Source organism: Buteo buteo, chromosome 12 (genome assembly GCF_964188355.1).
Source record: "Buteo buteo chromosome 12, bButBut1.hap1.1, whole genome shotgun sequence".
NCBI classification, from domain to species: Eukaryota; Metazoa; Chordata; class Aves; order Accipitriformes; family Accipitridae; genus Buteo; species Buteo buteo.
In genome coordinates, this window is record NC_134182.1 from 34,820,194 (window position 1) to 34,846,634 (window position 26,441).

Here is a 26,441-nt window from a genome sequence, read left to right on the forward strand (position 1 = left end):
TTTTTTGTCTGTGTTTCTAGCTTGCTTTAGACCAAGCTAATTGATACTCAGTAGCAGAGCTGATTAGATGTTATATTACATCTCTCATAAAAGCAGATATTTGGCCAGGGTGGTATAGCCACAGTGATACTTAAAAGGAGTGTAGAAATCAATAATGAGTCTTCAGCTTTTAGCTTAGTCTTCAGCCTGAATTCTCTTGGGTTCACTTGGATTCTCCTTTTGGCTGATACAGAAGTTAGTGACCTGTTGCTCACTCAGGCAGAATGACCTAGTAAATGCCAACAGTATAATTAGGGCTTATTAAAATCAGCACAGATTGAATAGTTAAGATCCAATAAATGAAAATGGGTGTTTAGTGTCCTTATTGGACCAAGCAAAGCATTTGACTGAAAGAGTTGTTTTTAAGTCTCTTGTTAGGAGCTCAAGCTATTCTCATACTAGTTTGGTTCCAATCTGTTCTGTACAATACTGATTAGCAAGGGGGATGCATTGCTGAAACACTGTCTAGAATATATGTGTTGTTGTTTGAAGACATACTTATGAAATAAATTCTTAAAATGGAGATGTTTAGATTGGTATGGTTTTTTAACCATGAGAACTGTTTCTCTGTTAACAGTTGCCAAATGTTTGTTCAAAACATTTGTTTATATTCACAGATTTGGTGATACACTGTTCTGAAGTTATCTGTGCTCTCTGAATGATGTTAAATTGTGGACCTCAAACTTTTATTTTGAACTCGAGCAAAATGTTCCATCAAACTACCATAGAAGTTATGCTTCAGTCTGTAAATGTAATTTTTTTCCCTCCCAATAACTCATGGAGAGAAATTGGCTTAACTATGATATTGCATTTCTAATATTAGATGAGCCTTTTTTTAAAGTACTGATGTCTTGTGATCCTACTGGATGATGCACGTGGAGTTGTTGGAAAGATTTTTGTTTTTCTTAAACTGTTTTGACAAAAATATCAGCTGAGGTAATTAACAATGCTCAGAGTACTATATGAGACCTTGGTTGGACAGAGGAATGTGGTATCTGTACCACTGGAATCTTGGCTGCTGGAGATTAATAGCATTCATTAGTTTGAGGTGGTTTTAGGTTCTCTTTCCTGTCTAAGTATCTGATATTGAAGTGTGATTCTGCTGGTGTGAAATGGGTTAGCATTAACCTAAGACTTTTCTGATTGCAGAAAGGCCTAAGTGTTCCTTAAAGGTTGAAATAATAAGACCGTAATACACTGCGTGGCTAGAGATTTGCTGTGGAAAATATGAATTGCCTGGATGCTTCTTTTCTTGGAGCTGGTTTTAAAAGTAAGAATGGAAGCGCTGTTTGCTCGACTGCCTTTAGAACTACAAGTTTGCTGCCTTCTTCAAGAGCAAGTCAGAAGAGGGGGATTACTTGAATATAAGTAGCCTAGAATAGAAAGAGGATTCCCAGCTATATTGTGTGGTTTCTGCTTTCTGAAGCGGTGCTGAGCAATGCTATTCACAGCACTGGCTATTCAGAGCTGTAAGTTGAAGTAGGGGGAGAGCTGGGGGAGACGTGCTAATGAAATCCTGCTGAACTGTTCAACATCTCATCCTGCCTGAATCTTTATATATTGATTTCATTATTTCAATATTACTTTCTAATATTTATTTTAGGACAAGACCAGAGTTGTGTCTCCTATTATTGATGTAATTAATATGGACAACTTCCAGTACGTGGGGGCGTCAGCTGATTTAAAAGGCGGTATGTACCTGTACTGGAATACAGATTTTAAAAAAAAAAAAAAAAAGGGCATCAAGAATCAAAGCTCATAATCACTGCAGTTGTGGAATGAGCAATTAACATACTGTTCTTCCCTTTCATATATCTAGTTTTAAGTTCTGTAGGTTACTTGTTTCTAGGCTTGGATTTTAATTGGCCTTATTGTCCTCTACTTTAAAACAGTTGATCTTTATTATACTAATACTTATAAGTTTATGCTGCCTTTTACCAATGTGCAAGACTCGCTCCAATGTAGGATTGTGTAAATATGTCGGAAGCAGCTTATGGCCAGAGCTTATGATTCTCTTTTTAGATAAGACAGGCTTTAATTGCTCACTAGCTTAGAAGCCCATCAGCAATGCAGTGCCTATGAGTTTTTTCCAAGATGCTGATTTGCTTTAAAACTTAAACTCTTCTGAGTAAGCAGAAAGCTTTGGAATGTGTTTAAAAAATAAATGTTTTTGTTAGCCATGATCTGTAATTGTGAAGAGAGTAACATGTGACCGTGAAAATTTGTAGCATTTATACCTTTACTGTTACAAAATTCCCTGTTAAGTTTAGAAGTACTACAGTTTCACTATGTCTAGCTAGTGTAAACTGTTGACAGCAAATAGTAAAAAGACTTGTGAAGCACTCGATAAAAATGAATACAATAAAAAAATCCTCCCCTTTCCTTTTCCAAAGAGGGGGAGGGCAACCACACACTAAAATCTGTACTCATTACAATTTTTTAAAATTTTTTTTACTCCTAGCAAGAATCTAGACTTTTAAAATAGCTGTTCTCTGCACCCCCTCTTTTTTTTTTTTTTTTTTTTAATAATTATTCCCACAACCCTGGAAACTGAACTGTCTGCATAAAGATATAAGATGAGCCACTGTATAGAAATTACGTAGTGCTGTTCCAACAGTGTTTCAGCTTTTTCTAAATGGACTTTCTTGAGTGAGGAAGGAAAAAAAATTTCAAGCCTGATCTCTCAGTTACTAGTCTCCAACCGGCCACCAAGTGTTGTTCCAGTAAACTAAAATAAAAGCAATATTTGCATAATGTTGCATATGCTTCAAGTTCGTCAGTGATCTGGAGGCGAGAGGTTCTGTATCCTTTTAATTAACGTTTTGAAATAACACCTACAGTGCATATATTCACAGTATGCTAATGTATAGTTCTGTGCTATTATCTGTGTGCCAGCTTTATTAAAACCTTAAGGCTTTTACCCAATCTATTCATTATACCTCGAGTATGGAAATCTCTATACCATTATGTGGGTTTTATTGTTGTCTGCAGTAGGAGGAGGAATTCTTTCATTGAAATCTTTGATTGGTTCCTGCGGGGTTCATGCTCTTTAATTCTTCCCAAGTGAAGTGGGAGAAGATTGAGAGATCATTTCACTTGTTACTGCTTTTCATGCTTCATCTTTGGAACTACGTTTCTCTATTTTTTTCTTTTCTTTTTCTTTTTTTGTGTGCTCATTTTCTCCCCTCGTACACAATAGAAATAGATAGGTTTTTTTTTTTTTTAAGTGCATGGAGCCTCTGTATTTCTGGGCTGAGGAGTGAGAAGCTGTCTTTTTTTAATGTTAACAATAGAAATTTTGCACATACCAGTGTTTAAAGCTATTTGGGGGTCTGTTGAAACATGAATAATATATTTCTTTTCAGTTCCCAGAGGACAGATTACCATGTTAGAGGCACTACAACATTTGGCATCACGGGGACACATTCACTGGGGCCAAGTCTAAACATGGAAACCAAACTATGCTTTCAACCTTAGACACAGTATCTGTGTGGCTGAAGCATGGAGACTTGAGACAGCTGGGACAGCATTTGTGCCTGGTCTGTATTGAAAGGACTTAATCACCCAAGACAAGCAACCTAGTAAATGCTACAAACTTTTTAAAGCAGACAGGGCTGAAACAATTCCCAAGTCTGGCCAATACTAAATCCATGCACTTCATGTTACAAATTTTTTTTTGAGGGAGGGATTTGCGAAAGTGTTTATACTGCCCTGAGAAACACTTTAATTACTGGAATAAACTGTAGTTAACAGAGATCTAATAATTTAAAGTATGCCTATGATGCAGTTTACACTGGATAGAATTTCATGTTGGATATGCACTTGTGTTTAAAAATACTTCCTTTACAGAGTTACTGATATTATCTCATTGAGTGCAGATTTTTCCCAGAGTCAGTGAAAATGGAGATGGAAACGCAGTTTTTATGGGTAGACTATTTGTGCACTTGTTCGGAGTTTGTAAGAGTGCTGTGTTCCAAAAGAGACCCCTTGTGTTCACTGGAGTATATGTAACTCTATCTCTACTGCTTCTGCCGGAGAACAGTAGGTTTTTTCAAAGTTCTCCCAGATGCAAGTAATTTTGCTGGGTACGTATGATAAAGTACGACTTTTTAACTGCACGGAAATATTGGAGCTCATTTTACTTTTCACGCTGGAGGCTTTGCAGTACTATCGATTGTAGCCATTTTACTGTTTTGCTACTTGGAGTTTTAGAGTAGTTAGATGGTCTTTCATTTTTACAGTGCAACACTTCATGAAGTACTCAAACATGGAGAGAAAGAGTTGGCATGCATGCTGTAAAGACTGTTCAGGATAATTTCTGTAGTGTGTGTGTCAAATATCTTGTGAGTTAAAATGAAAACTGTTTAGTTTTCAACTCTGCATCAGTCATTACTATGCATGTTTACAGATGCAGACAGACAGTTTGTAGGACTGTAATTGTTGTCTGTTTACTTTAGCTTTTTCCCCACAAAGTAATTGCTTTATCTTTATGCTGGAGAAAGAAAACTGCTGACATCTGTGCACCAGAAATCTGGAAATCATTCCTTACATGACCTCATAGGATGTAAATGTGTTTGGCAGCAGGCAGTCTGCTAGATTTGCTAGGTGTACTGGGAGAGGGCTATGGACCTTGTGTAGTTCTTTAATAGATGTTCATGCTTATGGGCATAACCCAGCTCGAAAACTAGTATGAAAGTGTTTCCTATAGGGAGTTTGTCTTGTACCAGCTGTGTATTGTTGCCTAAAGGAGGTAATTCAAATGGTTGTCAGGTAGAAAGCTGCTGTAGGTCACCTATTGGGCTTGTCTATTCCAGTGATCTTTACGGGCTTCTGTGCTTAACTCAGGAAAGGACCAGACCGGCTGTTGCTGTGTGTACACACCTATATGTACATATATAAGGGAAGTAAGATTTTGGTGCTCTAGCACTTGCCTCGGGTTTAAAAAATGATGGGCTTGGAAGCATGCAGTGGGAAAGCAGGAAGTTAAAGGAATGTTAGTAAGATAAGAGGGAGCTCCATAACCTGGTGTGACCTTCATGATGGAGAGCTCCTGCTGATAGAGGGGTACCAAGAGTACTGCGTAAAGCCTGTGTAAACATAAATATGTGATCATTTGTTAAGAGTTGAAATGCAATTGTGCAGTAATGACTGTTAGGAGCATTTGTAATGGCTGGAAGATCTTCATATGATGTTCTACTCAATGTAAAGATATGAGATGTTAGATTCATATATAAGGCTTTTGCTTTGCCACTTGTTGACTGGGTTTCTTAGTTTGCATAATAGATGGCAACAAGAGGAATGGAAGTTACTTAATATTTGAGATTCCTGTTTTATTGCCCTGTCAACTTCTTTACCTTTCATCTGGACTTGTTTGTTTTCTACCCAGAAGTTTGTCCAAGTTTAAATTTTTAATTTAAATTACAGTTCCCAGTGTTTTCAGTCAACATTATGTTACTACAAGTTGAATGATGACCGCAGTCTTTTTAACATCCTACTCTAATATTTTCTTCTTGAAGGCTTTGATTGGAACCTGGTGTTCAAGTGGGATTACATGACACCAGAGCAAAGAAGAGCACGGCAAGGAAATCCCGTTGCTCCCATAAAGTATGTCTGTACCACCACTTCTCCCTCTAATAGATTGCAGTTTGCAACTAAACAAAGTTAGAAATCATCTTCTCTGAGTCTGGAAGGGGATCTTTACTATAGCTTTCATTAATAATGAAATTTCATTCATATTTATGTAGCATTATGAGACTCATAAATAAATTGTATTTTAAAAAAATACTTTAAAGCACACTAGTAGATTATTTACCCTTAACAAAAAGTAGATGTCACTTTGTTTAAAGCTGGTATGTTTTGAGGGCTAAAAATACAGCATCAGTTTTAATGTTTTATTGCTGGCACAAATTGCCACCCTTTACATCAGGAACTTGTAAGCCAAATGGAGATCTGGAAACTGCCTCAGAAGGTGATCAGGGTACTATATATGCCATAGAAATGTGTGCAGACAACATTTGAATTGATATATGCAAAATTAGTTGCATTCGAAAGCATTGCAGATTTTTTTCAAGGGGGTATTAACCTTGAGATGCAAATAATGGTTGCCTCCGAGTTCATGGTTCTGTAAGTATTTAATTTAATTTTTCTTGTCTGTTTAGGACACCCATGATAGCTGGTGGGTTATTTGTGATGGACAAATCCTATTTTGAAGAACTAGGGAAGTATGACATGATGATGGATGTTTGGGGTGGAGAAAACTTAGGTATGTATATTATCTGTCTTCAGATCAGTCTTGAAAGAAAGCATGTTTTACCATTGCCTGTACTGTTGCAGAGTCATGGTCTTCCGGATTTTGTGCAGAGGGTTAAAACCAGAGTTAAAACTTCACATGTGTTACTGGTGAAATCCAAAAGGTTTATTTCAATGAAACAATTAAAACAAGGTAGGAATTATATGCTAAATAGGAGAGCATAAAAGTGTTTGTTCATTAAGCAGGGAATTTTTTTTCTAACGGAAGTTGGCTGATAAAAAAATTACAGGATGTAGATAGGCAATTACTTTCAAAAATGCTATCTTGTTTGAAAGTCACATCCTCATCCAAAGTTATTGATTAAAATACAATAATGTTTAAATACTGGCAATTTAAGGCATGTTTTAAGATGTTGCTGAAATTTAATCGTGAAAAGTAGAACACAGGAGTTCAGGAGTTTAATGTTCTTACATACACCTTAAGAAATCAGTTAAAAAGTAGCTGACTACAGAATAATCTGTTTCTTAACTTTAATAATACTATACTGCCTGACATCTAAACTTAGTGAGTTTTTTAATTTGATACCCCTACTTTAGCCCTGTGAGGTAATTATGCTTGAGAAAGCATTTTTGCTGTAAGTCCTTATTTTCAGATATTTAAGTGAGTGGGATTTATGGAGGAGGGAGGAGGAGCTGAGAGAACTTGAGCTTTAGCCATTTCTTCTTTGACCTGGCCATTAAATCTGGTGTTATTAGGGGGGTTTTGGCTCTTTGCGTTACAGTATTGTACAAAGTTTTTTCTGCAGTTGAGACCTGTATATTTGTATTAAAAACAAAAACAAAAAATATTTGGGAGGAGCAGAACTCTACAACTTCTCAAAACTTCCAGTTTGTCATTAATTTAGTGTTTTGGGGTAGAGATGCATCTCAGACATTTTAAGTAGTGTGGTTTAGGACCAGTTCTAAGGATAGAAACTTCTCTACTGCATGTGCTAGCTGCAGAATCCTAAAATACCTTGAACTTGTGAAAACCCATGAGTATTTTGAGTTACTGAAATATGCATATGCATTGAGCATATGCTTGGCCTTCAAGGAAATGTCTGCTGTATACAGCCCACTAAGTATGGAGACATGGTAACCAAATGTTTAACACTCCTGTAAGGAACTAAAAGGTTGGAAGAGGCATCCTTACAGTCCAGTCTCTGATTTTCCTATGCAACACTCAAAGAAACCTCTTACATATTTTGAACAATTACTTTCTGTGTTTCTGTGTTCTCATTATTTTGGCTGTATATTGCTAAATTGTATTAATATGAAAATAACAATTTTTCGTTTTTTTAAATGTCTTGGAAAGTCATTGGATAAACTTACTACAACAGTACTCATGTTCACTCTAAAAACCTCTTTTGCCACTAGAGTGCTTAAATATTTGATCAGCTGCAAGCATGTACTTGAGCGACCAAGTTTTTTCTGAATATTTAGCAGCTATCTTTATGCTTTGATAACTGAGGCCTTGATAGCAGGAAAGGGCACAAGTAACAGCTCCTCACTCAAGGTGAGAAGACTGCATGCAAAAAGCTGTTTATGTTGCTCTTGCTCCACTCTGTTCTCTTTCCTCCATGGGAAGGAGGAGATGGAGACTTTGGGGTGCCTTTTCTCGGCTCCCTGAGAAGGCAAGATCAGTCAGTCCAGCAGACAGCTAATAATTTGTTCATAGTTGCCAGACTAACTGAAGATGAGTAAAAATCACATGGCGTATGATTTAATTTGCAATAAATGACACATTCACCAGATACTGGAAATCTGTGACATGCAGTTTAAAATTCAACATGCACATTCATCAGGCCTCTTTACTCTCAAGTATATCTCTGGATCAGCAGCTTGACGTTACATACAAATACCTACCTACTAGACTTGCAAAATAATTCTATATGTTATATTTATGCTTTATAAAACTTCGCATTTTTCCTTCAAGCATGTGCCGAGCAGCTGTTATGAGATTTAGTTTACATGTTAGTATAGTCTCAACTTTAGAAATTTCAAGATGGACCTCTGGTATTTTGTTTAAATTAGCCAAGGGACAGCTCTTCCCATGAAGATACTGTGCATTTTCAGCTTGTTGCTAAATATGACTGATAACACATGCTCACTGTACAAAACATGGATCAAGGTTTGTTCAGTCTGGTCTTAAATTTGTAAATTCTAATTCTCAGAATCTTTACAATGCTTTTTGATAAGCATAGGAGGATTGGAGTACACTGGAGACTGGATGAACCATTAGAAGGTTTGGGTCTAATTTGAAAACCTAGGCTTTTCTTAATAATTTTGCTAAAATCAGGGAGCAAGTAAGACATTCCCCATCTTCAGTAATGATGACACACTACAATGAAAGGGCAAATCTGTTAGAGAGGTGTAACATAATTGGATGCAACTGAAGAACGTTTGACATGCTGTTTATGCCTTTTAAATGAAGAACTGTGTCGACTGAAATTGTTACAATAGTAGTATTTCTTCTCCCACTGTGAGTATGGCAAAAAAGATGTCTTAAGGGAGTTTGTGGGGTTTTTTTAAGTTTTAGTTGCTGTACATTCCTTTTTCTTTAAAAATCCACACAGGCTTTAGAAGCCATGTTGGTGCAAATAAGAATTAGTTTGCTTCTCCTTACTTACTAGTCCTTTGCTGTCTTTCCTATAGAGTTATTTTTCATCATTTTCACTTTTTTTTAGATTCTTCAGAATCTAAGGTGCTAGAAAGTATACATGTAGGTTTACATTTCTGGGAATTTATGGAAGGAGAATTAATCAAATTAATGTGCACATTAGAAGAATCTATGAATAATGAAAAAAGTTGACACAAGATATTTCTAAATTACTTCTAAAACAAAAATACTTTTTCAATGCCTAAATACATTCAACAGATGACAGTGACTTTCTGGATTAAACCTTCAGATGAATCATTTAAAAAAAAAAAAAAAAAGAGCTTTAGGCATACTGCACTGACCTTTTATTTTTAACCAGAATCTCACTTTACTGCATTTCAGAAGTGTGTATTTTCTAATACTTAAATAAGTCTAATACTAGATTTTGAGCATTTAGTCTGCACCTGTCTAATGCAAAAGCCTGTATCTTTGATCGGATCTCCCTGCCTTCTTTCACTAGGCTGTCCTCACTGACTGTAGCATGCCCTCATGTTGGGCAAATAACTGTATGAACTTTCTAGCAAAACTCCATAATTAATGCTTCAAAGTGGTACAAGAAAACTATTACTCCTCTGCTTTCACAATTTGAGCAGTATGGGAGCAAATTTGAACTAGATATGGGAAAGCCTGCTGTCTTCCATCTATGTGTAATTTATTCTGGTAGAAGCAGAGTTGCTTTTGTTGCTAACTTGTTTAATAGAAGCAGTGACCAGTTATTTATTGTGATTCTCATTTTTTTTTTCATTCTAAGCTCAAAATAAGAGGTGTAAGACTGAAGTTAGTGCTGTGAAAAATGTACGAAGAGAATGTCACATTAAGTTGCTTTAAAAATTACTTTTGCCTATTGTCCCATGTTAATTCAACGGGAAAATCGAGACTGAGTTAATGGCAAAGACAATATCGTCATTAATATTTTTGAGGATGATCTGTCCATAGATCAGACTATGTTGACTGTCTAGGGTTCATGAATATGCCTAATTGGTCCCAATGCAACAGAATTTATCACTGAAGTAAAACAAATAGGAAATTATCCTTGTAAAAGCAAAGACTGTTTGGAAGAAGGGCAGTTAACCTGCACTGTCAACATTTGAAATCACAGCACATCTTTTTTTTCTTTTTTTTTTTTTTTTTTTTTCCTCTGGACAGACTGTCATGATGACATGCTCTCTAACCTTTGAGGTGGTTGGTTGGTTTTTTGGTTTGGTTTTTTTTTTTTCCAAATTTAATTTTTGAAGTAATGTTATTTTTATGACTTATTTTGTGTATGTGGGAGGAAGGCTTCTGGGGGAAGGAATGGCACTTAGTTTAAGTAATAAAAGGTAGACACTGACTTTAAATTAGAGATTATTATTATTTTTAATCTGTGTAAAGATACTGAATGATTATGAAGAGGCTTGGAACTAAGGGTAGCGCTCAGTAACTGGTAGCAGCTGCTGAACTGAAGGGGGAATCATCAAAATTGAAACAGTGCTACTGAAAGCACCCTTTTTACTGTGCTAATTTGGAATGAATGAGGAAAAGTTCCATGTCATCATTAGGTGACTTCTGCTGTCAAAGGTCTAAGCTGAGAAAATGTATAAATATTTCTAGACCTTCTTGTCCTCACCAGCTGGGTCAGCTCACTAGATTGGTTTATAAGTGTACTGTCCATAACCTTCAGTTTACTGAAGTTGCATCTTTTATTCAGTCTGTCTTCAAATCAGGATTGACTTGATATAACTCCTTCCACGACCAGTGTTTGGGAGTGTTTGGTTATCTGCTGTAATAAATCAGCAGCTCGAATCTACTGACTGTTTTATCATGCCTTGATTTTGTTCACTGTGTTATTCCATCTTTAGCTGAAAAATTTTATTATAAGCTAGTGATGTTAAGTGTATCTACTGTTGCTTACCCTTTAGATGAAACACAGTAATAGTATATATAGACCTTACTTACTCTGGCAAATTGCAGAGTGGTTTATGAATTTGGGGAATGCTGGTAACCCCAAATAAGAGAAGACATAGAGTTTTGCTTCCAAGTTAATATGATTATTTTTCCTGAGCTTGGAGAATATTAGTAAATGCTCAGATATGCTTTTGCTTATCCTAGAATTTCTCAGAAAACTATCTTATTGATCTTCTCAGCAATAATCAGTAAAAGCCTTCTCTGTAAATAGTACACTATAAAATTACAGTATTTTGTGATGGTGGTCTTTCATTCACGTTTTTATTTCAGAGATCTCATTCAGAGTTTGGCAATGTGGTGGCAGCCTAGAAATCATCCCTTGCAGCAGAGTGGGTCATGTATTCCGCAAACAGCATCCTTACACGTTTCCCGGTGGGAGTGGTACCGTGTTTGCAAGGTAACTGTTAAGTCATGTCTTCAGCTAAATAGCAATATTTTGGATTTCTTCAGATGATCAGCAGGTGGCAGTAATTTCATTTTAAGGTTCTTTTCTTTAGAAATATTTGCAATATTATCTAGCATGGAAAAATATTAATTAGAAGGAAATTAATGACTGAGGCAACTACACAGATTGAGAGAAGAACCTGAGAGTTGAAAAAGGGAAACTTCTAGCAGATGCAGTCTGAGAATCTGGAAAAGAAGGAAATGCTTAGCTTGGCATTCTATCAATTTTGAGAACTTTATTTGGTTTTAAAGAAGGCTTTATTTTCAGAACTGTCTCATAAATCTTCATTTCATAGAAACAGTTTCATCATTCTCTAAGAGCGAGAATACACTAAGATATGAATATGCTTTGCTTGCTTTTTCTTAATACATGATCGGTATGTGATATGCAAATAGTTATGTAGACTGATTCTGGCATTTGTGCCAGTCTGCTGGCAACTTCATTCTATATCACATTTGCCTTTCCTGTGCTATGTTTAAAAATGCTTTTTTTTCTATAAACCGAAGAAACTGCAATATTAAGGGCTTAGATTAATATGCCTGTTAATTTTGCTGTTGATACAATGTACAGCAGTAGCTGAAATACTGAGCTGTTTCCTCAGTTTCTCCTCTACAGAATGAGAACAGTAATTCTGATGCATGTTCATAGTGTTTTTTAAGTAATATGGATGAAGGTATTGCAGGAGTGTATGGTGGATGTTTTGACCAAGGCTCTGTCAGTTGTAGCTGAAGAATCACTAGGTTTTGATTTAGAGAATTGGATTTGATGCTCAGGGGGCTGAAGAAGTACAGATCTTGGCTAAGGTTCTGTGGGTTAAGAGCTGCAAATAAAATTGTTTATTTATCTTTGAAAGGATATGGAGCCCAAACTCTGTTTAACATGAAGCAACACAGAAAACGCAGATGTATCTAAATTCATAAGAATGTTCTAAGCTGCCAATATACTTGGATTTGTGTTTCACCGTAGATTGAGGAACCTCCTTAGGGTATAATTCTTTTCTTCCATGCTGGTATGCCACCAAGATGACTCTAATGAATGTAATAGTCTGCTAAAATGAAGTCACTGTCCCTTTTCTTCCAGTAGTTACAGTAAGGATTTTTCTGGTCCACTATACTTTGAGATCTGTATTTTATGCTACAGTGGAAAATGAATAATAGTCCTTAAGGGAAAACAAAAGCTAGCAATGAAATATCCTTTCTTAATAAATCACATCTCTATTCCAGTATTTATAGTGTCATCAGGAAAGTAGGAAGATCTACCAATTAAACTGTATGTAGGCTTAGGATGCAACTGTTTTAGTTTCATGGTAGATTTTAAAATGACAATGTCATAATAAAGAGCATAGTTAATAAAAATAAATAAATATATACATTGTGTGGTTTTCCCACTCCTTTGCAGCTTTTCTTTCTTTGGGCTGTTGCCAAGATGCTGCTTTTCTTGTGATTTAAATACGTACTTAAATATAGTTCAACTGCAAAGTAGGAAAAAGGTGTGGCTGTATGCATGCAAGCGTACAGCAGACATCGGAAATGCATCATATTAGCAGGGGTTGCGTTCGTACTGCGATTAAAGCTTTTGGATTTTGTGGTGAAGTCAAATCATCATTGTCATCTGGTCACTCAAATGTCCTGACAATTACTATGACAGGTTTTTTTAAAGCCACATTGTGTTTTCCAGTCATTTGTGTTCAAAATGACTTTGAAAAGAGATCCCACATGTACTTGAATAGTGAGGGCAGCTGAAGCCTGCAAACTAGTGTCTTGAGTACTTACATCCCTTTCCAGATCTACCTTTCGCTGCAAGTGGTTTATTACCTGTGTCCTTAGCTGTCCAGCTGTCTCAAATTCTGAAATGCCATTAAAATTCTTTGTTTCATTGGAATCATTTTTTAATTGACCTAGAAAAGTTGCATATCACTTAAAAGCAGGGTTGACAAGTTGCTGTATATTTGAACGTTTCCTCCTCAGTCAGCTTTCTTGGGTATCAAACCAATATAACATAAAGCCTTAAGATCAGTTTTAGCAATGAGAGAATGAGAAACCTAAGGTAACAGGATACCCTTGTAATACAGGTATTATCAGATATGTATAGGACATTAGTGCCAAGAAACTTGGTGCGTGGAATTGGTGCTGGTCTCGCAGTCGGGACTTGTTAGCTTATGCCATTATCTGTCCCTTGACTGTATGCAATTTGTTCGGGAGTGCTCTGGGTAGGCATCCTATTTTTAGCTGACTAGTCAGTATGCACTGCCTTTTGGCAGCCAAAACAAATCGGGGGATTCTGGAGGAGAGGCTGGGAGTCCTGTTTCATGAGAGGCGAGACCACATCCTGGCTGTGTGGTGTGGGCAGATACAGCTTGTGTCTGGCAGGATTTCTTAGACTACTGTGCACTGCCTTAATACACTGCTTCAGACGAGCTAATAAACCTTGCAGACCCCAGTCTGCTCCATGCAAAGCTCCCTCTGATTGCTCGGTGCTAGGTTTCATTAACTATGGCTCAGCACAAAGCAACCGAGTGCACCCTACACCATATTCCTCAGTACCCTGCCTTCTTTGGGGTCTGTGTTAGTTTAGGCAGTTCTCAGCATCTACACGGTTTTCATATTTGTGTCGCACTAAGCCTGAACTGTTCATCCCCAAGTACGGGGAAGTGTGATGCAGGCACGTGTTCTGGCCTTGAAAGTGTCTTTGGAGTCGTTAAACCCTGGCAAACCAAATAGTTCTTCTCCCACCACCAAAATCTGTTTGGCCTGTGGGCAGGCAAAGCTGATTGCTGAGCAAGCAACAGGGGCAGGTGCTGAGTGACTGGCTGACACACAGGCCTGAGTGGCTGCAAGGGAGGAGAAACTGAAACAGCTCTTTAATTTGTATTGAATGGGATTTTGCTTACAAAAAATCTGAAAAGAATCTTTGCAAGGAAAAATCAGTCCTCAAACAAAAAAAATAATTGAGGTCTGTCTTGTGACTTTTTTTTTCTTCTCTGTGTCCTTCCTTCTCAGTGACCTGCAAGAACAGCTTGCTTTATCCTGACTATTTTTTGTCTTTTGAATTGGAAAATCATATTAAAGAAGTTATTGGCTGACTAAGTTTACTCAAGTTGCTTTAGATGAACTTACTGCCAAATGTAAAATAAGCTTCAGAGCATGGCAGTTGCGAGTGAAATAAGGCTTAATTTTCTAAGCATAAAATCATGAACAATAGAAGTAAATGATTTTTACATGGAAGCCAGGGGACAGAAAAAGGCATTACCATCTTGCAGTCCAAAAGGAGATTTAAAGACACCAGTTACATAAATACAGGAATTTTTAGTAAGAGATGTGTTTGATTAGAAGTAAAGAATTTGGGTTAGTGTTTTTCACATTTATTGCAATAGTTAATCTCTCTTGAATTTTAAAGCATTAAAAATATTTTCTAATTACTGGATCTCCTCTGTTACCTCAGCTACAACAGACTTGCTTGGTTCATAGCCTTAAATGTCATGGAAGCTTATGTGTTTTTGGAACTTTGAGTGCTCTGCTGGTAGAAATAGATGAAGACTGAAAATGTCTTGCCTATGTTATCATATCTGTTTTCAGAAAGGTAAAAGACATTATTAAATATTGGCAATTGTTGAGATTTTTATGTTTCCAAATAGCTTGCTTACCCAGGTGAACACTCACTGAATTTGGCTTCTGTCAAGCTACTCTTATACAAAGCAAAAAAATCAAAAGCAAACAACAACCTAACAACTTCCATGAAGTTTGCAGAAAGAACTCCAACATGTGTATTAAATTCTGGATGAAAACCTGAAGCAGTGATGAGTGTGGAAAAGACATAAATTTCATTCTAAATGCATTGATTTCAGTTACGTTACTCTCTAATGGTTTTCTATTACTTGGGTCTTTAACACAGAATCTTCTGCCTGGCTTGGAGGCAGCTGACTGTGTAGTACTAAAAAGGATTAAAATCAACCCAAGGATAAATGACCTGGTTTAATTGCAGCTAGAGAAAATATAACCTATGTGTTTCATATGATTGTCCCTAGAAATACACGCAGGGCAGCAGAAGTCTGGATGGACGAGTATAAAAATTTCTATTACGCAGCAGTGCCTTCAGCCAGGAATGTACCTTATGGCAAGTAAGTCACAAGTGCTTTTTTGCCCTATTCATTTATTGTTCATGAGACAGCACCTTCTGAGGTAAAAGCAGTGCTAGCTCTCATGTGTTATCTCTTTATGATGGAGTTCTACAGTTCTACTGTTCTTGAGTTTTCTGTGTATTCCTTAACGTATATGAAGACAGCAGCCTGACTTTAAAAACTGTTCCTTTTTCCCCCCCTCTAGTATTCAGAGCCGAATGGAACTCAGAAAGAGACTTAGCTGCAAACCCTTCAAGTGGTATCTTGAAAATGTTTATCCTGAGTTACGGTGAGTTTTGGCTGAATCAGAGATAGTATAGAGGTCTCTTCCCCATGCCCCCCCTCCCCAGAAATCATCAGTTTCTCTTTCTCTTTCCTTGGATGTAAAGGATGTGTTTTAATTTTTGTGAAAGCAATGCCTAGTGAGGGCTTATTTGCTTTTTAAATTAGTTCTATTCCTGAAGAGCCATTTTTCCCTGCTAAGCTGCTTTTTCTACTTACCACAACTACAGCTACAGCTGTGGATATTTTAGAGAACAGTGTCCAGAGGACTCAACTTACCTGAGCCTGAAGCTAGTCTCCTACACAAGCTGTTTGCTCGGAAGTACGCTGTTCTGCATCCTGTTATCATCCCTTTAAAGCTTTTGCCTTCGCCTAAGCACGTGCCTAGTCGAGTGAGGAGACTATCTCAGTACAGTACAAGGAATGGGAGTCGGCAGACAAGAGGGCCCTTTATGTTTGGCAGGCAAGGGTAGATGCCTAAGACTCTAAGAAGCTGAGTCTTCTGCTCATTCTGTCTTTTGTTCTCTGTCACTGCATTATCACTAACTTTTGGGGGAGGGGATGAGAAGAGGGAAATGAGGGGTAACCTTGCTAACAGCTTCTGTAACATGAAGGCATCCTAAAAAATCCTTGAAAAGAAACACTTTTTGAAAGGATAAAAAGGTTTTTGTTCAATAACCTGTTAATAAGTATGTCTGTCAAATCTGAGTCTATAAACTAGTTTGTCTGCTGTCAACCTAATATTGGTAGTATAACGGTAAGATACTGTGTGGCTTATAGGAATACTTGGGTTTTTTTCCTGGGGGCACTTCATGTCAGTAGAGTCAGGTAACTACTAGTGGCATACAGGCTTGGAATGCAAAAGCACCAGCCATTACAGCCCTAGTGAAACATGTGCAGAACCACATGTGCTAAAGAGTCTCATAAACCAGGATGACGCTGAGGAAGTAAGTTACTCTGTATTTTCTCGTGTAAGTGCCAGAGGATATTTATTTTTGTTTAATTTGTCAGAAGAAAAACCATCATGCAAGCTCTCCTGGAAAATGTGCTACCATAAGCTTTACTTAAGTGTAATGTCATCTTGCTCTGTGTTGTCTCTCGTGCTCATTCTGCTGAGTTGAATTATTATACTCATATTACAGTCTGAAGTTTTAAAAGGAGCTAATGTCCCCTTACTTTACTGTTTGACATGAACTCATGGACTCTACCCCACAGCTGTACTTTGGTGAATGGGTTTGCGTGGGTATTTCCCTACTGTAGGAGCGCAGTTTATGTGCAACCGTTAGAAAATGGGTATCAGCAAAACATTGATTTTTTTTTTAAAACTTTTTTTTTTTTAAATTCCTAACCCCTTTTCTAACACTTCAGTAAAAACAGTCTGGGAAAAATGTAGAATGTCATATTTCTGCCACAAGCTGGCTTGGCTGAAAAAACAAGAGGGCTTGATGACCTGAACTGATAGCATTAAGCTTGAGTGATCTTAAATGATGATGTTAAGTCATCTTTAATTTGCTTTTTGTGCTGAGTTTGTATGTTCATTCTCATTCTCCAGTACAAGTCTTTTTGTATTCTGTCCTAAGCTTGCAAGTTTACTCATGTTTGATCAGTTCATGATCAGATAATTGCCTTCCCCCCTCAGAAAATGATTGAGATTTCCCGCTAGGAGTCATCACTCATCTTTAACCTGTCATCTTAAAAATACTCTGAGTAAAGACAAGAAGTTAAAAAAAAAATAAAAAATTAAAAAAAATTAAAGAAACTGAATTAAGCAGCTATTTCTGGTTTTATTTTAGGGTACCTGATCATCAAGATATAGCTTTTGGGGCTTTGCAGCAGGGTACCAATTGCCTTGACACTTTGGGCCATTTTGCAGATGGTGTTGTTGGAGTTTATGAATGTCATAATGCCGGGGGAAACCAGGTCTGTATGCCATTAATTTTTTTTCCACAGTATGTGATCTTTAAAAAAAAGAAAAGAAAAAAAAAGAGAGAAAGGAAAAAAGTGAAAATTTTTAACTCAAGCAGGTAGTGTGTACTGGTGATAGGAAGGTGAATCCAAATCAGCAGATCAGTTGTTATAACAAATTGGCTAAATAAGTTCTCTCTCAAATATAATTTGCATTTTCAGGATTAGAATCTGAGCCCAAAGATTCATTCAGTGTGCATCAAATTATCCCCTTCCTTTGTCTCTATTAATACTTGCTTTTACACTGGAGGCCAATAACTTCCTTCCCAGGGGTTTTATACTTGTATAGAAAGCTTTTTTCAATGAATTGGTGTGTTTCATTTTTTAGGGGGGATTTTTACTTGACAAAAGATTTGGATTGTATTAAGCATAAGGCCTACTAAGGTCAGCAAAACAGAAGAATACTTTACTGTGATGCCCTATTAGTCATTTCCAATTCGTGCTAGCGGGGTATAAAAAAAACTGTCTTAAATCTGCATTTGGCTTTTCTAGAAAACAGAGGTGCCTAAATGTCATATCCTGTTCACTCACAGTAAAGGGAGTGTTTCAACAAATCCTTTTAATCCTACTCTTAAAATAATTGCAAATGTATCAAATCTGTAAATGAGCGCATTAATTATTTCACAGAATCTATTTATGCAGTTGTGACTTAGTTGTCGTTCACAAAATATACACATACGTGCGCACTGTTTTGTGTGCTGCTTCATCACTAAATTCTTTTCAGAATCAGCCTGACTAGAAATCCAATGTAAGATTAATACTTCAAGTACATCTGTTAAAATAGAAGGCTGACCAATTGCAAATCTACTGTTGAATGAGTATCAGAATTTTGCTCACTCTGATTTAAATTAGAAGGGGAAAACCCTAAAATCAGACAAAGCCTAAGATAGAAGTTATTTCCTGGAAGATGTATCATGTTGATTTGAATGCATTGCCATCATACATCTGAGATATGCCTCTTTTCCCTATCATTAAAGAGAATGTATCTGGGGAGGCTTTTCCTATTACCTTTATGAAAGTACACTCATCTTTTCAGAACACCACAGTGTTTTTTAGGAGGAAGGGTGGATGTGTCAGAATTGCCTTGGTGCAGAAATATTGGCAGTTTCTGGTCATGTTGTGTATTCTCTATAGATAAACGAAATTATCTTCTTCTTTTAAACTCCCTTCCCCTGAATCTGACCCTCTTTTCTGTGTAGCTGCTTCTGTGAAGCTGGCCTTGACAAACTGATCCCTGTGAGAGGACATTCAGACAGATTAAGAGGCAGAACAGGTCAAAACCAGGTTTTATGTCCAAGCAGAATTCGTATTGGACTGGAGGGAACGAACAGCATGGGAGAAGAGGGATAGGGAATAAGCCAGCCTTTAGATCTGTACTATGTTTTTTGCACCTATTCTTATCAAGAGGGTTTGCGGGGGGTTGGGATTAAGACTACTCAGATACTGTAGGCTGTGGAGACCTTCTCCTATAATTTGAAGAGTGTACTCTGGCTTGTGTACAACAGAAAATGCAAAATTTAGGTCAAAATGGGATTTCTGCATGCCTCTGCCCCCTGCCCAGGTTGGTAGAATTCAGTGATTCAAAAAGTGCATGGGTACCTCTAAAGGGCTGAAGAAATTGTGGTGTATTTGACAATTGGGTACAAATATGTAGGGTTAGATTAAGGAGCTAAAGGTAAAACAAAATGCATCTAGGTGCAAGGGGAAGTTTTCAGGTTAGTGGTGTTCTACTAACTTTATATTTGATTTGACACAGGTTTTTTCAGATGTCCTGATTTTCAAATTGTTACATAGAGCTATCCGATTTCCAGGCTGTGCCCTGAGCACATACACTGCTTGCAATTTTTCTTCTCTTCTGGTGTAGCGGAACTTACTTAATCTTATCTCCATTATAGCTAGTCATAGTTCCTGATCACTGGAGGAAAGTAGCTATACGCTGTTTCGTACCATGAAGGGCCATCACGTAGATGTCTCCAGCAGCAGAGCTTGGAGCTTTTGTGAAGCAGTACCTTTGGCTTTTAAATGTATTAATTTCTTGCAGGATTTCTGTTGTGTCTGGGGCTCTTACAGGCTTTTGATGGAAGGGTGAAGATGCATAAAGCAGTATTTTCAAGGCTTTAACTTTCTCTGACTGCAGGGTCCTCAAACACAAGTTTTACCACTTCCCTGGTAGTATTTTCAGCTGTCACTATTCAGTATAAATCTTACAAGGGAGCCATCTCTTTCAGGGGCATTTGTGATTCCTGGTAAGCTCTGAAAATAACTTGCTTAATTCGTTAAGTTGCTAAAAGTGGCTATTAATGATTCTTGTTGACAACTTATGAACTGGACAGAACTGAGAGGCAAGTAATTTTGCTGTCATCTGAGATTAACTTTTTAAGAGTGAAAGGAAAAGTGATCACCTTAAGGGTTTGGGATGCAAATAAAGGGATACACAGTTTTCCTGTCTTTGCTTTGTTTTGCATAGTTGTCATTATTCTAGTACTTGCATAATATGGTACCCATCTAATGGCTCGCTACCTGTAGGATGGTGATTACTTGTAATCACGTGGGTTAGAAGTTCAGATTGTTTCCTGAGCATCTGTTCTCAAAAGAATTTAATCATTGTTAAATCTGCTGAGTTTAAAAGTGATTATGCAAGCCAAAAATTCAGTTATGGTATCAGAAAATAAGTAAAAAAAAAAAAAAAAGGGGGAGGGGTGGGATTAGTCATTTAATTTCTTTCTGAAACACTGATTGCTTGCAAAATAACAGGCTTGGCCCTGTATATTTAGGGGTTTGTATTATACAGCTCTGAATCCTCTTTAGTTGCTGGAGAAAAGCTAATCGTGCCATTTTAAGTAGCGACAAGCATGATTTGGATAATTAGCGTGGCTTTAGTCAATAGATCAGCTTCTTTCCTCAAAGGGTAATTAAACAAATGGAGACCAAACTCTGGGGAGAAAGGCGTGGAGAGAGTCTGAACATCAGCGCAAGATCAGACCCTGTGTAGAAGGATGCTGAGATCAAACAAGCTGGCTGACAGTATATACAGAGCAGCTTTTCTTTGCTCTCTATTTAAGAGTTGCATCTTTAAATACATTTAAAGGAAATTCTGTTGTACATCTGCCTTGGATAGGAAGTAACGTTTTCCCTCTACCCCTGAGTTTGGCCCTCTTGTGTATTGCTTTCTGGTTGTCTCTATCATATTAAGAACTACTGTTTCCTCACTGTGGTACATACGCTTTGTTTAGCGTGTGAGTAGGGTGGCCAGTGACGTTGCAGACCAAGCTTTTAGGGTTTATATATATATCATTATACATATATTTTACATTTATAAATATCTCCTACAAAGAAGATATGGGGGAGTGTAGTACACACACATACAGAGAGAGAGAGAGGGGTAGATAAAAATATAGCTGGACAAATATTTGGACAAATACTTGGAACCTGAGCAGCTGTGTGACTGCCTGCTGTACTGGTGTGAAGCCAGCAGAGGGAGCAAAGAGACAGCCCAGCCCTGAGCTGACCTGGGGATACTGAAGCAATTGGAATTACTGTATTTGAAAAGGACCTTTTTTCCTCTCCTGCTCTGTGGGAAGCAATGAACTGTTCTAATGTGCATATATAGCTGTTTACAGGATTTGAACCTGTACTATACATGCAGAGATAGCATGTGCTCATTGTGCATATGTTAATATATACAATTTTGTACACTTTTTTTTCCTTCCTTTAGGAATGGGCCTTAACAAAGGACAAGTCGGTGAAACATATGGATTTGTGCCTTACTGTTGTGGACAGAGCACCTGGTTCACTAATAAAACTTCAGGGCTGTAGGGAAAATGACAGCAGACAGGTTAGTATGTCGTGAATGCTTTCTGCAAACAGTGGGGAAAACAAGGGTTGTGAAAGAGAATGCAAGAACATGCACTGGTAATCATATCTTCTATCCATTCTACTCTTCACTCTGTCTTGCTGTTGTGTGTGTGTAAAGTTAGGATGCATGACATCTGGGAAGAGCAGCAGGAATAAGCTTGTGTACCTGAGCTTTTCTTTTCATAGGCCAGTGACAATCTTTTATGAACATCTAGAGGTTTTATCCCAATGGTGGCCTTATGTAAAGGTTTAACCCAGCAGCGTTGATGTGTAACAGTCTTCAACTGCAACGTCTGTTTTCTGAAATAGAATATGTATCCCACAACATATTTTTGAAAGGTCTTGTGCAGTGAAGTTTGAAGATTATGTAGTCTGTGTCTCAGAAGAGCGTGGTTTGGCTTTCCTTTCTTCTTTTCAGCTGTGACCTGTTTATGACAGCACTAGACTCCTTCAATTCATTTTTATTAATGCAGCTTTGTAACTTCATCTATTTCCCACGTCTGAGGAAAATCACATTTGCAGAGTCATACCATCTTTTTGATCTTCAATTCTTTCTGCGAAGTCATCGGTTCTGATTGTCTGCTAGCTTTCTTCCTTCTGTATCTCAATTTTTGCAGACAGATAACTGAAATGCTCTTCCTTGATGAAGGAAGAATATTTTTGCCACTTTTCAGAAAAGAAAACTAAGGAAGCAAGATTTTCTTGATAAGGTTTAAAGGCACAATATGTTAAAAATACAACAGAAAAACTTTTTTTTTTTAACATCCTGTATCTGGGTTTTACTCTATCCTTTGCATCACCTTGGGCAAAGAGCTTCTAACAGCACAGATTGACTGGTTGTCTTCTGTACAATTGAAAAGTGTCTGACAGATTTGTGGATTTCTCTAAAGTTGTCTTTACTGATTGTGCTTCTTCTCTATGTTCAGAATTGTAGTGTTATGTGGATGGGTTTTGTGATTTTTTTTTTTTTTTTTTAATGTTTTTTCTTCAGACTGAAAGCTTCTTACAGGTAACATGGTGTGACAGTGTATTTGAGAAGGGCTGAAGTAGAGGAAAATGATCTGGTGTGTTCTGTATCTATTGCAGTGTGTTAGCTGAATGAATTGTTGTTTTGGCAAGGCTTGCCATAACTTATATACTCTTATTCAAGGATCATCTAAACTGCATACTCTTACTGCAGTTTTCACAGCTTTCCCAAACACAAGCCAGGGAAGCTTATGAAGACTTCAAAGGACAGGATGTAGAACTTATCCTTTTCCTGCTTTTCCAGCTCAATAACTGTATTTTCTCTTTCAGAAATGGGAACAAATTGAAAGCAATTCTAAACTGAGGCACGTTGGCAGCAACCTCTGTCTAGACAGCCGAAATGCCAAAAATGGTGGTCTCACCGTTGAGATCTGCAGTCCTTCTTTGTCACAACAGTGGAAATTCACACTTAACCTGCAGCAGTAGAAGGACTTACAAGCAAAATGTTGGTTTGATTCATAGACGTTGGGCAAAGTTTTGATTGAATTACTGATGTATTTCTTAAAACTTTCCACGGAACTTATATACCTCAGTATTCCACCTTTATCTGAAAGTAGGAGAGTGCTGAAGCAGACACCAGGGATCCAGGGGACTTGGAGCACTGCAAAGATGTCACTGAACATGACTGCAGCACGATTCCTTCTTGGTGCGAAGACTTCAATGGTTCCTTTCTGTCTTCAGTTACGTACTTGCACAGCAGATAATTAACTCTAGGAACAACTGATGTATGATAAAAAAAGGATCTGAAGAAACACCTGTGGGGGAACAGGGTGTGGGAGGGAGGGTGGGAAAAATTACTAGGAGAAGGTAATTTGAAAACTCCATTTGCATAGAAATCATGGTTTGTCGTTTCCAGAAACAGAAGTGTCATTTTGAAGGTTTTTTTCTCCTGTGTGTACTTGGTAATTTGAATATGAACTTTTCTATGATGGACTCTAAATATAAATATATAAAAGTATATATATTGTCCGCTCCCAATGATTTATATCAGTTTTCATCATCCTATAATTATCAACAAAGTGATTGACATATGTATAACGAGAAATCGGATTGGAACGCTAGGAGAGTGAAACTTTATGAAGGTGCGGATTTTGTGCTGCTGAGTATGATGTCCGTGCTAACACTGGATGCTTTTGCTTTGCAAACTGGATCTACTTCTTAACACTTCACCCTCACTGGAGATCATGAAACTCAGGAGGAGAAAGAAAATAGCAGAATAAGCCAATGCATCTGCACAGATGATTGCTTGGATTGTTTATTCCAACTTGGAAATTCATTACATGTGCTCTGGATAACGTTAAACTTGTACTTGATATTTGTGTTGATAATTTCTGTAGTACTTTGTCTTTAAAATACTTCTTCCTTTGTTACAAAATTATATAAACAGTGCAGATCTTTCATGCAGCCATGTGGGTTCAGCAGAGTTTTATTCTGGGCCCTAATGAGAAAAATTTCTTTGTCTCAAACTCCCCTTTTGAGTTGTAGAAATAAGATAGAATAGTAACGTCACTGTCAACAGCACAAGATCTGAATTTTAATTTGCAAGGATGAGCAGCTATGTAATATCTCTGAATTGCACTTGCTTAATTTATAGACCTACTACTGGGGAATTTTTTTCCATTTTGTTTTTTTAAATGGAGCTTTTGAATGGATTCAGGCTTGGCTCTGGGAATCAGCCTGGATACCAGCAGATCCTATGTGTTTTTAACCATAGAACCCGTGCATTTTGCAGCTTCAGTCCAGCTGATGTCATTTTTATATTAAAATATTACTGTCAAAGTTAACCCCAACTTTGACCTGTCCTTTCTTATGTTTGCATAGACTATATACTTTTTTTATTAAAAGCAAATGCTTCAATGAGCTTTTAAAATGAAAAGGAAAGGTAAATAAGTACTAATAAGCGAGACAGCATTGACAAAAATTAGTGCAGACATTCAGTGCCAGGAAGTGGTTTTAGTAAGATGATGGATCTCGGAAAAATGTAAGGGTTGATCCTAAGGAGATGAAAAACATCTGGTGTACTGTAATATGCTGGTACAGTTCCCTTCTTTCTTTGTTCCTGGAAGTAAAGTGGTTCCCGATTTTTCAGTTTCCTCTGGCTGCATCTATACATTAGGTGCAGAGGTGGTATTCTTCTGGGCAAAATGGCTTTAACTGTGCCAGTCAGTGTGCCCATAAAATACCTTGTGTCTGAAGTTAGGACTTGCAAGTACCTGCATACCTTTTGGATGGGGGCATGAAATCCCGTTTCTCCCATCCATCATCTGACTTCTTTTCTGAATAATTAATTTCCCACCTCCCCCCCTTCTTCACAATCCACTTTCTCCAAAACTTGCCTGTTTTAGAGGCCATACAGTGGATAAACTCTTTTTCAGCTTTTAGTCTCTCCCTATGTGTAGCCTTTTAACCTAGCTGAGAACTTGAAGAACGTGATTCATAAACATAGCAGTAGCTTTCTTCATATTCTGGAAAAATAAATGCTGAAATATGGGCTCAGCAGCAAGTCAGGTTTTTTGAGGTTTTGAAAAACAGAATTTAAAAGTAAAAAAACCCAATGACTGAGCTTCTACCATGGAGGTATTTCCATTTGCAACTTTGATCATAGTAAGGGTAGTACTAACTGAAATCAGCAGTTGCAACTCTGAATATTGACCTGCTGCTTATCTCTGAATCAGAATTGCTAGTAAAAAAAAAAATAAAAAAATTCATATTCCACCTCTTAAGTCTTTAATGTCAACTGCTATCATAGAAAGTAGGAATATTGTCAGTAATTCCCCATGGATGCTGTGCATAGGGGTTTTAATCTAGGAGATGTATGTCTCCCTTCTTTGGGAGAACAAAGTGGTATCCTTTTGTTATGTTTACATGACAGCGTGCCAAAGTTACTTACTGTGATTTTAGGGGTTTTTAATGTTGATGAAATTTGCCCATTGAAAGATTAATCAAGAGCCCTTGAAGCAAATTGTGATGGAGTCTCCTGAGAACTTTTCTTACCATCTTCAGAGCAAGAATGGTGATATTGTTTGTTTTGCAGATTTTCAAAACATAGTTTGGAAACTGTTTTTTCAGTTGGTTTGAAAAGTCTGCTGTACAGAGCTTGTACTTTGTTCATTTTATAGATGGAAACCATCCTTGAAAAATTGTTTAACTTAAATAAAGAAGAATGCTTTATAGATAAATGCGTGGTGGTTAATATAACTGAGTAAAACCAAGAAGTCTGCCTGGAGCTTGTAGACTGAAGTAGTTTTCAAATGCTGCAGTTCACTTGGCTGTTTCATAAAGTTCCTCTTCTAAAAGTGTGTATATGTGGGTGTATATCTGCATTCATAAAAAGAGAATTTGTTTGTATTTAAATTAATATAACTTCGAGGAAATTGTCATATTTTAGAAGCTGCTTTACATCGAGGAGTGAGTTAACGCTGACTGTAGTCACCTGAAAATCCGCTGTTAAGGCACTCCCCCCTCCTGCCCTGTTAGGTCTAATCTTCTCAAGACGTCCACTGTCCCTCTCTTTGCTGCCCAAAACCACTATGCCAGGCAGGACAGGGCCTCCTGCAGCCGCCAGGATGATTGCAGCAGCAGCAGCAGCTCTGGTAGCTGACTGGGGTGCCTGCCCTCATCTGCTCGCATTGTCTTTCTGCTCTCTGTAATTCAGATGTCTGGGGTGCACTTGCAGCTAGATCTTAAATACACCATATTTAAAAAAAAAAAAAAAAAAAGACTTTTTATTTTAAAGAAAGGTATTTTTGAGGGCAAATACTTCACAGGTCTAGTTTAGAAAGTTTGCAAATGAGCTTGCACTGGCAGAGTTGGGAAAGGAC

The 26,441-nt window shown here is 37.4% G+C and overlaps 1 protein-coding gene across 2 annotated transcripts in view; it reads left to right on the forward strand.

Annotated features, from left to right (window-relative positions):
• GALNT2 (polypeptide N-acetylgalactosaminyltransferase 2) overlaps positions 1 to 23,383 on the forward strand; it is a 98,172-nt gene extending 74,789 nt beyond the window's left edge. For both annotated transcript variants that reach the window (XM_075043307.1, XM_075043308.1), the window contains exons 8-16: positions 1,643 to 1,730; positions 5,556 to 5,643; positions 6,198 to 6,301; positions 11,201 to 11,327; positions 15,400 to 15,492; positions 15,698 to 15,781; positions 17,568 to 17,694; positions 21,455 to 21,574; positions 22,891 to 23,383. In XM_075043307.1, the coding sequence (XP_074899408.1) occupies positions 1,643 to 1,730; positions 5,556 to 5,643; positions 6,198 to 6,301; positions 11,201 to 11,327; positions 15,400 to 15,492; positions 15,698 to 15,781; positions 17,568 to 17,694; positions 21,455 to 21,574; positions 22,891 to 23,046 (987 nt within the window). In that variant the 3' untranslated portion in view covers positions 23,047 to 23,383. The remainder of the gene's footprint in view (positions 1 to 1,642; positions 1,731 to 5,555; positions 5,644 to 6,197; positions 6,302 to 11,200; positions 11,328 to 15,399; positions 15,493 to 15,697; positions 15,782 to 17,567; positions 17,695 to 21,454; positions 21,575 to 22,890) is intronic.
• The last annotated feature ends 3,058 nt before the right edge of the window (positions 23,384 to 26,441 follow it).